The sequence below is a fragment of the Trichomycterus rosablanca genome, chromosome 2 (genome assembly GCF_030014385.1).
Source record: "Trichomycterus rosablanca isolate fTriRos1 chromosome 2, fTriRos1.hap1, whole genome shotgun sequence".
Lineage (NCBI taxonomy): Eukaryota > Metazoa > Chordata > Actinopteri > Siluriformes > Trichomycteridae > Trichomycterus > Trichomycterus rosablanca.
This window is the reverse complement of record NC_085989.1, coordinates 40,677,827-40,691,079: the sequence shown is the minus strand read 5'-3', so window position 1 is coordinate 40,691,079 and position 13,253 is coordinate 40,677,827. Positions and strand designations below refer to the sequence as shown.

The 13,253-nt window shown below is 40.2% G+C and overlaps 1 protein-coding gene across 1 annotated transcript; it reads right to left on the bottom strand.

Annotated features, from left to right (window-relative positions):
• Positions 1–2,483: 2,483 nt before the first annotated feature.
• LOC134309203 (zinc-binding protein A33) lies at positions 2,484–10,671 on the bottom strand. Its single transcript, XM_062990841.1, has 6 exons — positions 10,273–10,671; positions 7,930–8,025; positions 7,504–7,734; positions 7,333–7,355; positions 4,292–4,410; positions 2,484–3,525 (listed from the first exon to the last, which is right to left on the bottom strand). Exons 1-6 carry the CDS (start codon positions 10,669–10,671, stop codon positions 2,987–2,989), a joined length of 1,407 nt encoding a protein of 468 aa, XP_062846911.1. The 3' UTR covers positions 2,484–2,986.
• Positions 10,672–13,253: the final 2,582 nt, after the last annotated feature.

Here is a 13,253-nt window from a genome sequence, read left to right as displayed (position 1 = left end):
AGGGGGGGTCTGAGGGGGGCATTGCCCCCCCAAATTGTGTCTTTGCCCCCCCAAGCACAATGCAAGCAACGGCTATTTTTAAAATGATCTCTGAACCAATCACAAAAATGCATTTTGTTTTACAGCGTGAAGATATTTCCTTGCTTATTCCTGATTGGCTCTTTGAGTCATATAAAAATCGGCAGACTGCCCCAAACAGTTCAGTTCGGCAGTATATGTTCTGTTAGTGTGAGCGAGAGGCAGGTATACTGGTAAACACTCTTCTGAGTTTAAACTGACTTCCACATGGTAATATTTGCTTAACTGTGGTTTTTCGTTGCTTTAATGTTACTTACCTCTTACATAGGTGTTGCTTAAATTATTTTATTAGCCGTTAGCGGTTAGGCTAATGAACTAATGGCAATTTAATTAAGGGGGCGTATTAAAATGAAATACAATTAGATAATCTTTTTTCTCCATTTACATAATCAACATGTATTTTTTAATCATTGGGTTTTAAGTTTAAGTTCGAAAACATGCATTTTTATTTCTTTACCTCATACATCACTTTAAGCCAGTGTCAATAGCTTGGCTGTCATCATTCATGCACAAATCAAGCCTTGAATATATTTCTGGCTTCAAAAACATGACTATCAACATGCCCCCTCATTAGGTTTTACTGCCCCCCCAAGCAAAGCAGTCCAGAACCGGGGCTGGTTATACCTATTAATTAAGATAAACATGTAACATTTAGTGCTGAGCAAATGCTAAACAATAACAGTATTAAGTATATTAATGACATTAAATTCATTCTTTTTTTAAAACAAAGCAACATACAGCTAAAAATGTTTGATAAGTAGTGGAAATGAATGGGGCTCTATGGGTTGTTTGGAACTATTCAGAGCTCCACAACCCGGAAGCTGCGCAGAAAAATGTCCCGCCCCCGTTACAACGGTTCCCTATGGGAGTGTCGCCACTCTGTTCTCTCTACCGCTCTGACGTTGGTAAGATGTAGTACGTCTGAGGTTGTGTGCATACTACATACTTACATTTAGCAGACGCTTTTATCCAAAGCGACTTACACAGTGAGCGGAACACAATGAGCAATTGAGGGTTAAGGGCCTTGCTCAGGGACCCAACAGTGGCAACTTGGTGGTGGCGGGGCTTGAACCGGCAACCTTCTGTTTACTAGTCCAGTACCTTAACCACTGAGCTATCACTGGTACTTGCATACTAAAAGAGCGTACTACTTTACTGGCCAAGCAGTGCGCACTGCCTTGAATCTAGTACATACTGTTTAAGTATGCGATTTCAGACGCAGCCTTTGTCACTCCTCTGAACCACATTTATCAGTTGAACAATGCCATCCACAGGACCGCCACTGACCAGATTTTATTGTGGTGATTGATCGTTCTGAGCACTGCAAAGACACTAACATGATAATAACATGGTACACTGCGTTGTGTAATTGTAGCAGTTGCATAAGTGTTGTTGGGATTTTTAAACAACTTCATTTAAGAATAATGCTTCAACCAAAAATAGAAAGCTATCAGCGTCCACTAGTGTTCACTGATAAACGACTTGGGGAAGATTAACATGCTTTGTACATAAAACGAATATAGCTCTAGTCTCAAACTGTACATCTATAACGAGAGCTAACACAGTGTATGTTCCTGATAAAGTGGCCAGTACATTTAAATCCCATACCAGCACAACACTACTACAATGTCTTTTATCATTTTAGTGTCATTGCAGTGATGAGAATAGTTTCCCAATGAGAAATCATCTGGTCAGTTGGAATCCTCTGAGGTCCCTTTTGATTCATAAATGATGTATCTCTTCAGTTTCACAGTTTCCACAGGATTTGCTGCTTTTTTCTACTCATACAATGTTTTCTGTGCCACTGGCTGCCACACAATCCCAAAATGTAACAGATCCACCCTAATGCTTACCAGTTGCAAATGAGTTATGTTTTTAGCAATGCTACTTCTTATTTCTTTAACCATTTTGTAATTGTTGCCAAACAGATAATTTTTTCTTTATTAGTCCACAGCACTTCCAATAGAACGCCTTTATTTGTCATGTATACATATACAGGTGTACAGTACAATGAAATTCTTTTTGTATATTTCAGCTTGTTTGGAAGCTGGGGTCAGAGCACAGGGTCATCCATCGTACGGCTCCCCTGGAGCCGAGAGTTCCAAGGGCCTTGCTAAGTACTCAACAGTGGCTGCATGGCAGAGCTGGGATTCGAACTCTCAACCTTATAACTGATAGCCCAAAGCTCTACCCACTAGGCTACAACTGTCCCTGGTAGCCTATGTCTCTTAAATATAAAGCAACTGTGCAATAATACACAGAGACAATGTCATTTTAAATTAGAATACATTTAATTAGATTTAACATATTCTTACAAAGAAAAATATTCATATTCTTCAATAAATAAAATAAGCTTATTAAGCTTTAGCAACTTAAGAACTAAAATATTCATTGAATAATCATTCACCATGGTCATATATACAATACATACAAACAATACACTCTCGGTGTTCATACTCAATGTTTAGTATATGTCCAACCTTCAACCCACAAATAAGCAAATCTAGAACAAGAACAAAACAAGTGGAAACCCTTCATGGAGTGCTGTAGGGAAAAGAGCTGCAATGTGCAAGGCTGCAATGTGTATGTTAAGTGCACTATTAAATTACACAGATATTCTATTATTTTTTAGGCATTAAGTGCTTTCCTCAACGGGTATGCACAGTGGGTACCTCACAGCATAATGGCTTTATGGATTTAATCTCTGCCTCGATTGTGAGGAATTGTATGTTTTCCCTGTGTCTGTATAGATATAGGTTTTCTCTGCATGCACATTTACCCCTCCCCCCCTATAATGGATGCTCTAATATATTGAATCTTAAAAGATTCATCAAATACAGTACAAATACTTCTTTTTTGTTATATATTAATAACACTTTTTTGTTCCTACTCAACATTTTATCCAACATTAGTTGTCCTTCACTGAAATCAGCACTGGTTTGGGCATGATCCTTAGAGGCTGTTTACTCTGAGTGTAAAAATAAGGCACCACCATATCTGTAAAGTTGTGTTCAAATATGTAAAGTGTTTGTCCATCCTCACTGCAGAGAAAACTGACCTCCCCTGCATCCCAGTCCAGCTGTACTAGCACCTTTTGCAGCTTCTGCTCCACATTCAGTGTCTTTGGAGGTGACTCCATGGCCTTGTACTCTCCATCCCTTATGCACAGAGTCCAGAATCCATTCTCTGGGCGTGCTGGGACTTCTTCCTCCCTCTTAATGGACGTGCTAGCTACACCTAGAATCCAGTCCTCACTTGCTCCCACTTCCACCTCCCAGCTGTGTCTGCCGGAGCTGAGCGGCACCGAGCCCAGCACTTCAGCGCTGATGCAGAAGCGCTCTGGATTGTTGGGTAGATGATTGCACAGGCTGCTGTAGTGGATGCAGGTGAGGTCTTCAGAGAGTTTTAGGCATGGGTGAGCTGTGTTTGGGTCTAGAGTTACAGGAGCTGTGAGGAAGAAAGATTCAGTGCATTAGGTGTATATATTTAGGTGTATACATAAGAATGCAAGCATGAATGTACTGAGTGCCATATGTAGCATCTCTCAAAATGAATCCTGTACAAAGGGTGCCAATACTAATACCAATGCTGCCAATGTACTACATTAACAACACTACTAAAATGGAAATGGAAATACTGTAAATGTAATTTTCTTTTCAGGGATAACAGTAACAAAACTGATATACAGAAATTCCTCTATTCATTAACAAAGGTGAGGGGTAGTAAATGTATTTTCAGTAATGCTTCCCTTTTGAACTGAACGTTTTCTATAGTTATTGGCCAGATCAGCCTACTTTAAGTAAAGTACTATGTGCTAAGTAAAGTACTATACTAAGTGATGCCCTAAAATACAAATGAATCTCCCAAACCCAGACAAAAAGACAAAGAAAATGATCCTATCTCGGTCTACCTGCCATAATTAAAGTACTTGGAAGTGGGTTTGCTGTTGCAAAGAATTCTCAAAAATGTGTTTCTTCAAGTGACCTAAAAGCCTAAAATAGTCTAAAACACCAATCAAGAACCAGAAAGGTATTTTTAGTAATATACATGTATTTCTAAATACAAAAAACAGACCGTACTGTTAAAATTTTACATACTGCTGCAAAAATCTAAGGTAGCTTTTTCAAACGTTGACTTCTTTTTATTTTGTTATGCATGTAAAATAATTTTGCAGTAACACACCAGTGCCTTTTTGTTTGTATGTGGTACTTACAATAAGAAGCTATACCCTCCATCTTCTTCCACACCTCAAACTTTAAGTTACTCAAGTGCTTGGCCTCATCTATCAATGATCCATGAAACAGCTTCGGATTTTGTGATGACGTCTGGGTTCTATGGATAAACACAGAATACACAGTAGTAAAACATGATTACCCCTGTTCTGATTGCTTCTAATGTTGCATTTTGTTCTATTGTATGTTATTGGACCATTAACCAAAACATGATATTTTACAGAGGAAAAATAGGGTTAAGGTTAGAGAGGGTCAGAGCACTCTTGTTTAAAAGAGAAATGTATTTTCTTGGTTACTTGACCAACCTGTTCACCAAACTAGATTAAACTTAAGCCAGACTTGAACTACACCAGGCCCTGTAAATTTAAATCTTGCTTATCATGGGGGGGGGGGGGGGGGGGGGTGTGCTGGAGCCTATCCCAGCTTTTCAATGGGTGCAAGGCACACGGTAACACCCTAAACAGGACGCCAGTCCATTGCAGGGCAGACACACATACACACACCCATTCACCTACAGGGCAATTCAGTGTCTCCAATTAACCTGAGCTCCCGGAGGAAACCCACACAGACACATGGACACATGCAAACTCCACACAGAAAGGACCCGGACCGCCCCGCCTGGGGATCGAACCGAGGACCTTCTTGCTGTGAGGCGACAGTGTTACCCAATGAGCCACAGTGCTGCCTTATCGTAAACAGTATAAACAAAGTTAAAACAGCCACCCTAATGTTATCTTAACTCCATGAAGTATAGACAATATCAGTCCTGACAGAGTTATATTTCTCAGACTCTAGTACTTTACCAAACCACAGTTATCCCCAAATAAAAAGGAGGTTGTTATCTACAATAAAGGAACCTCAAAATGGGTGTTTAACCTGCCAAAATTCCTTAAATGCTCATAAAACATCCCAGAAAAAAAACTCTAGAGAGGTTAACCTACAAGGCAAATATTGGAGGATAACAAGAAGGAACCAACTGATCGTAACTGCTTGTCTGACAGTTGACGTGATGAGGTGTAGGATTAGTAATGCTAATATTATGAGATTAATATTTCTGGGGATATGATTAGTAAGGAATAGGCTGATGTTTATGTGGATTTGCATGTGACAATGAAGTAATAAGGTGCAATTTATAGATTTTGAGGATTTTGAAGTGTGCCTTATCAATAGTTTGAGTGCTAGATTATTAAGATTAAATGCAGACTAAATGGTAATGTCCTAGTAAAAGGAGGAGTGGGACAAACTCAGAGGGGTGTGTTAGAAGCATGGGGCTGAAGGGGCAGTTTCATTATGTACAAACCCCATTACTCTGTACAAGCTCATCACTTTGTGCAAAACTTTGTCAGTTTATAAACAATATTTCTCAACACAAAATTGCAATCGCAAATGATATAGGTCTTTTATTGTCTACCAAAATATTCAGAAAATCTCAGTTCGTGTAGGGCAAAGCCGGAAACAACTGTTGAATGTGTGTGATCTTTGAACCGTTAGACAACAGTGCATGGGAAACAGTCATGCTACTGTGATTAATAAAGTCACATGGGAGTACTCTAACAAACCATTGTCACATAACACAGTCCAGTGTTGCATCAGGAAATGCAATCTGAAACTCTTTTTATGGAAAGAGAAAATCAGACATTACTTCTATGCATCTTTCCAGACCACCAACCTCTCTAGACCCAAGCTAATATGAACCAAAAAGTGGAAATATTGTTTTCAAGCTAAAATATGGATGTCAAACAGACATTGAGTGCCAAAGAAGAAAAGCACCATCTAGACTGTTATTAACAAAAGGTGCCAGCATCTGTCATGGTATGGGCGTGCATCAGTGCTGACAGCATGGGAGACTTGTGTATATGTGAGGGCACCATTAATGCAGAGACATACATTGGAATTTTAATTCATGCTGCTATCAAGGCCACATTTTTTCCTGGGAAGTTTATGGTTATGCCAGGCCTCATTCTGCATGTGCTATAACAGCATGGATCCATGAACACAGAGAGCGTGTGTCTAACTGGCCTGCCTGCAGAACAGATCTGTCTCCCATTAAAAATGTATGACTCATGATGGAGAAAAGACTACGAAGTGTTGAGTGACTGAAGACTTGTATCAAGCAGGAAAGGATAAAGTTTTCACTTGGAGAACTGTAGCAATTAGTGTCATCAGTTTCCAAACCGTTAAAAAGTGTAATTAATAGGAAAAGTGATATAATATGGTGGTGAACATGCCTTTGTCTCAACTTTTTTTGAGTGTGTTGCAGGCATCCAATTGGCATAACATTATGACCACCTTCCTAATATTGTGTTGGTCCCCCTTTTGCTGCCAAAACAGCCCTGTAACTGTGATGCACTGTGTATTCTGATACCTTTCTATCAGAACCAGCATTAACTTCTTCAGCAATTTGAGCTACAGTAGCTCATCTGTTGGCCAGCCTTCACTCCCCACGTGCATCAATGAGCCTTGGCCGCCCATGATCCTGTCGCTGGTTTACCACTGTTCCTTCATTGGACCACTTTTGATAGATACTGACCACTGCAGACCAGGAACACCCCACAAGAGCTGCAGTTTTGGAGATGCTCTGACCCAGTCGTCTCTAGCCATCACAATTTGGCCCTTGTCAAACTCGCTCAAATCCTTACGCTTGCCAATTTTTCCTGCTTCTAACACATCAACTTTGAAGATAAACTGTTCACTCGCCTAATATATCCCACCCACTAACAGGTGCTGTGATGAAGAGATAATCAGTGTTATTCACTTCACCTATCAGTGGTCATAAAGTTATGCCTGGTAAATAATTGGAAATCATTTCTTTGTACTTTTGGAGTTGCAAATAGGTTTAAAAGAATGAACAAATGACAGATTTTTTTGGCATTTTGCATGTTTCAACTTATTTGTTTATATTTAAATAGGAAAAGCTTACCCAGAGGAACACACAAGAGGAAAGCTTTACCATGCTTTTGTTTCTAACTTTGTATTTAATGAACTACATATTGAGTTTAAAAAAGCTATAATTTATACATACCTCTCTATGGTGGATTTAAAGTTCTGTTAAAAGAAATAAAACACATGGGGTCAAAAAACTATACATGGTCAATCTCACCTAGCACTCAGTCAGTATGTCTCACACTATGTTCTCTTTCAAAAAGTGGACATTTCCAGTAAATTCTTTACAATGTGTCCATGGCAATCCTACCTTCAGCAGCATCAGATCAGCAGCATCGATCTCCTCTTCTGTCTGTTTAATGACTTCTGTTAGAGAAGCTGTTTCCTTCTTCAGCTCTTCATCTCTTTCCTTTAAAGCAAGCATCTTTTTCATCTCCTCTTCCTTCAGTGAAGACACTCGAGCCTCCTCTTCCTCCATCAGAAACTGACGAAGCTTAAAGAACTGAGCCCTGATCTGCTTTTCTATCCGCTGTGACTGACTCTACAACACACAGGAGCCATAAAGTTGAAATATGTAAAATGTTCACATAGACAAAATCCTCAGTGGCTAAAACATTGTGAAATGGACAAATGTTTTTGCATTGGGTTAACATAAAAATGTGCTTGCGGTTGAGAAAAATGGTAAGAGTGAACACAAACATTTTTAATTGCAGGATAAGAGATTTTACTAGCCTACCTTTATATGCTCCAGTGTCATCGCTGAAGTCATTTTACGTTTATTGACAACGTCCAGCTTGTTCTTCAGTGTCTTCAGTGTAGAACTGAGTTTCTCCTGAAATGATCCAAATATGTGTGTGAGTGTGATAATTGCAAAAAAGAATTAATTTTGCAACACTTATTTAAACTAGCAACTAGATAATCTAAGTGGTCACACAATCTCTTCTTATTCACCCATACTTTGGTGGATGTGCTAGCAGATTATCCCGCTGCGCCACTGTAGTCTAATGCTTATTTTTGTTGGAAGTGTAGTTGTCTTGAAGTTTTATTGTTTTGTCCAGCCATGAAAACCTTGGTTGCAAAGTGATTTTATGGTTGACACTGACACATTTGTCTCAGCCTTTCTCAGGTCATCGTGAAAGTCTTTGACAGTAGTTAAGGGTTTTTCATTGCTGTCCTGATGAGAGTGCTAAAGCCTTTAGACAAAGCTTTGGACAGTACTCCCGATGGTGTCTCTAGGAATGTTCAAGGTCTTTGAAATCTTTTTATACCCATAACCCTTTTAGTGCAGTGAAATGATCTCCTCTCTCAGCTTATTGTGACAGTTCCTTAGTTTTTCCTTAGAATTTCTGGGTGGTGTTTTTATAATACATTACAGCTTAATAATTGTTACATGGTGGATTTAACAAATTGTCCTGCTATTCAAAAGCACTTTGTCATTCATTTTCTTTGTTCATATGTTGTATCATTTCAGGGCGGCACGGAGGCTAAGTGGGTAGCACTGTCGCCTCACAGCAAGAAGGTCCTGGGTTCGATCCCCAGGTGGGGCGGTCCAGGTCCTTCTGTGTGATGTTTGCATGTTCTCCCCATGTCTGCGTGGGTTTTCTCTGGGTGCTCCGGTTTCCTCCCACAGTCCAAAAACATGCTGCCAGGCTAATTGGAGACACTGAATTGTCTGTGATTGTAGTGCTGGTCCCAAGCCCAGATAAATAGGGAGGGTTGAGTCAGGAAGGGCAGCCGGCATAAAAACTGTGCCAAATCAATAATGCGGAGCACTATTTGCCGGCGACACTTAACGGGAGCAGCCGAGGAAATAGATATATGATGATATGTTGTATCATTTCACTGATTAACACTTCATTTAAATCAAAATCAAGCTCTGCAGTAAAGAGTTATAAATCTTTGCAGTAGTGTGTGATTTTTTAATCTCTCTTTGTTGACATACTCTGTGCTTTGGAAGTTCCCTTATATATCATGATTTCTTCCTTTCATTCTAGCTAGTTCCTTTGTCCACACATTTACTTTTCTCTGAACCTGTAATGCCGGATTGCTCGATCTAGTCCATTTTTCCTCTGACGTGGGATGTCAGCATTCTTTAGTTTTCTGGGAACTCACCCCAATGTTGCGGCATTTCAGTGCTCACTATTGAACCACCCTAGGAGAGCGGATTGCCCCAGTGGCAGGGTGACGTATACCTTTTTCGGAACAGACCCACCCATAAAACCACTTCATGTGAGGAAGGGGGCAGTTGGTAGGATAGGGGCTCCGCTCATGCATAGCCGAGACGGCAGATTCTGATAGTTCTATGTTCAATGACGGAACGAAGGAATGGTTTGTCACAGACGGCCAGAGCAGCCTGTCATATTGTGACTTCCAGTTTTCACGTCTGCGCCATCCCTGTTCTGTCCACTTTCCCCATTGCAGGTTGCGAATGTCTTTGCGTCTTTAATTTATTACTTAGTCTCTGTTGATTTGGCCACTTTTTTATTTGCCATTGTCCCCCTTTTTTGTTAGTGACTTTTAGCCACAGTTTTTTTATACCTTGGATTAAACATTTGCATGTTGGGTTCTGTTGTCATTCTTGTTGGTGTGTGGACCTCGCTTTTCAATAGTCAAGCGTGCCCAGTTCCTGTTACAATCAGATCATAATAATATGATGTTATTATATGATCAAAGTCTTTTTTAAGGTTGCAGTGGATCCTAGTTTAGTTGAGTTTTAGACCAGTAAATGTTAAGTCCTGCTTAGGACTGATTCCTTAAAAAGAATCACAAGTTCTGAGCATTTTAAACTTCTGAGCATGTTTAAAATAGAACTATTTATCTGTATTGAACTTTCTCCAAGAATCCAAAAGTTTAAAAGGTAGAAAATATTTTTCTCTTCACAAAAGCAGATGTAAACCTGCTAGATTTTATCGGAATGCCTAAACTCATATTTCACTGCCAGCACATATTGAGATAGTGCCAGAACCAACTTGATTAACTGCATTCTCTCAAGCAGCCACACCAAATCCTTTCAGGCCCTATGAACAGATACAATGTAGTGACATGTAGGCAGCACAAAGCACCTCTGTCCAAACAGTACCTTACAGTCCAGAGCGGCCTCGTCAGTGGGAGCGCAGTTGTGGCCCTTGTGCATTCTCGAGGCTTGGCACACTACGCAGATGGGCTGCTGGTCATCTATGCAGAAAAGCTTCAATCTCTCCCCATGCTGAGGGCATGCTGAGTTTTCTTCACCCTCACCTGTCCAGCTCTGAGACTGCACAAAAGCCTCACACAGGTTCTTCAGGGCCAGGTTGATTGGAGGTGTTTTCTTTGAAGATTTCCTCCTACAGACTGGACAGCTTCGGCAAATTGAGCTTCCCCAAAAGTTTTGCAAACATGACCGGCAGAAACTGTGGCTGCATGGGAGCAAGACCGGGTCTCTGAAGATATCACAGCACACTGGACAGGACAAGTCCTCCTCTGGCAAACTGGAAGACATGGTGTCCTCTCTACGCCTTTCTCATAATGAGCAAAAGTGCTCTGTTAAAAGTCTGTGTTGAAAGTTCATGCATGCTGATTTGCCTATGAGCTAGTCTTGCTGAGCAGGTTTGGAGAGCTCTGAATGCTTTTGTTTTAGACATGTAGGAAAAACAAAGAGGGAGGAGTGGCAATCAGGGCACAAAACAGGAAGTTAACACTTCCCGATGACTCTAAGCCTTGACCCAAATGTGTGTTGTGGAACCGGTGTTTTTTCCTTTTTTGTTATGAATCTGTGTTCCAACCCTGACGTGTGTATGTCAGAAATATGGTTTCAAATTTAAGTCTGAGTCTTTTAATTGTCCTATTCTTTTGTAATACTGAAAACTGCTTTACACTAGTATTTCACAATGAATAGACTTTATTTAGGTCTTTTAAAATACATTGCAGTATTTCTGGTTTTTGAGAGCATATAACAATAAAAATTATTAAAATGTAATTTAATTCTTTTATTTTCACTGTTTTTATACACACTGATCAGCAAAACCACCTCCTTGTTTCTACACTCACTGTCCATTTTATCAGCTCCACTTACCATATAGAAGCACTTTGTAGTTCTACAATTACTGACTGTAGTCCATCTGTTTCACTGCATACTTTGTTAGCCCCCTTTCATGCTGTTCTTCAATGGTCAGGACTGCCCCAGGACCACTACAGAGTAGGTATTATTTAGGTGGATCATTCTCAGCACTGCAGTGACACTGACATGGTGGTGGTGTGTTAGTGTGTGTTGTGCTGGTATGAGTGAGTAAGACACAGCAGTGCTGATGGAGTTTTTAAACACCTCACTGTCACTGCTGGACTGAGAATAGTCCACCAACCAAAAACATCCAGCCAACAGCACCCCGTGGGCAGCGTACTGTGACCACTGATGAAGGTCTAGAAGATGACCAACTCAAACAGCAGCAATAGATGAGCGATCGTCTCTGACTTTACATCTACAAGGTGGACCAACTAGGTAGGAGTATATAATAGAGTGGACAGTGAGTGGACACGGTTTTTAAAAACTCCAGCAGCGCTGCTGTGTCTTATCTACTCACACCAGCACAACACACACTAACACACCACCACCATGTCAGTGTCACTGCAGTGCTGAAAATGATCCACCACCTAAATAATACCTACTCTGTGGTGGTCCTGTGGGGGTCCTGACCATTGAGGAACAGGGTGAAAGCAGGTTAAAAAGGTATGTAGAGAAATAGATGGACTACAGTCAGTAATTAAGTAAATTAAGTATTTTTTCCTTAATTTCCTTCGGGAATAAAAAAGTATCTATCTATCTAATTGTTGAACTACAAAGTGCTTCTACATGGTAAGTTGAGCTGATAAAATAAGTCAACTTTTTCCAGTGACCTCAGTTTCATGTCACTTATAGCAGACTAGCCTTTGGTAACCTAATCCGTCTTCCATCATAACACTGCTTTCAGTGTTGTCATGTGAGAGCATCATCACATGCCCAAATGACCGTAACTTGTGGATCAGTAGAACTTTTTTGTTCTGGTTCTGGTTCTGGTTTTTGTCCTGTTCTTCAATGGTCAGGACCCCCACAGGACCACTACAGAGCAGGTATTATTTAGGTGGTGGATGATTCTCAGCACTGCAGTGACACTGACATGGTGGTGGTGTGTTAGTGTGTGTTGTGCTGGTATAAGTGGATCAGACACAGCAGCGCTGCTGGAGTTTTTAAATACCGTGTCCACTCACTGTCCCCTCTATTAGACACTCCTACCTAATTGGTCCACCTTGCAGATGTAAAGTCAGAGACGATCGCTCATCTATTGCTGCTGTTAGAGTTGGTCATCTTCTAGACCTTCATCAGTGGTCACAGGACGCTATCCAAGGGGCACTGTTGGCTGGATATATTTTAAGGTTGGTGTAATGACTAATGAATAATGACTATTCTCAGTCCAGCAGGGACAGTGAGTTTGCAGTAGCGATATGTAGCAATAAACAGTATTTTTTTGATTGTTCATACTGTTAAGCTCTTTGTATCAATAATTCACGACTGAAATGATAAGAATAGCAGTACCAAGCCTACTTCCTGGGTGGAACAGGAAAGAATTTTAAACTTCTGCTTAAGTCAGTACCTTCATACCAATGAGCAGAGCTCACATAACCTGCTTTTATTAAAAGATGTCAGCATAGATTTTCTAAAGATGAGGCCTCTCCTTATGAGGTAGCCAACATACCTGTGTATTATGTTATTGTAAATTGGGAAAGTCCACATATGTCATAATTAGCTGTTTTCTTATTGCATGTCTAAATAAGGTATGATTACTAATGGTGGCAATATTTAGTATAGGACAAGTTATTGACTGTATGTATGTAATAATTCAATATGATGCAATGGCTTTAAAAACAACCTCACTACTTGCAAATGTGAAAACATTCCAGCTAAAAAACAGCAAATCCAAAACAATCTAGTAACAATATGAAACCCCCAGCCAATTCAAAAACACACCAGTAAATCCACATGAACTCAAAAATGAAAACTAACGCCTAGTCTTAAGTCCTCACTGAACATCATATTGTTGTTAACAGTCT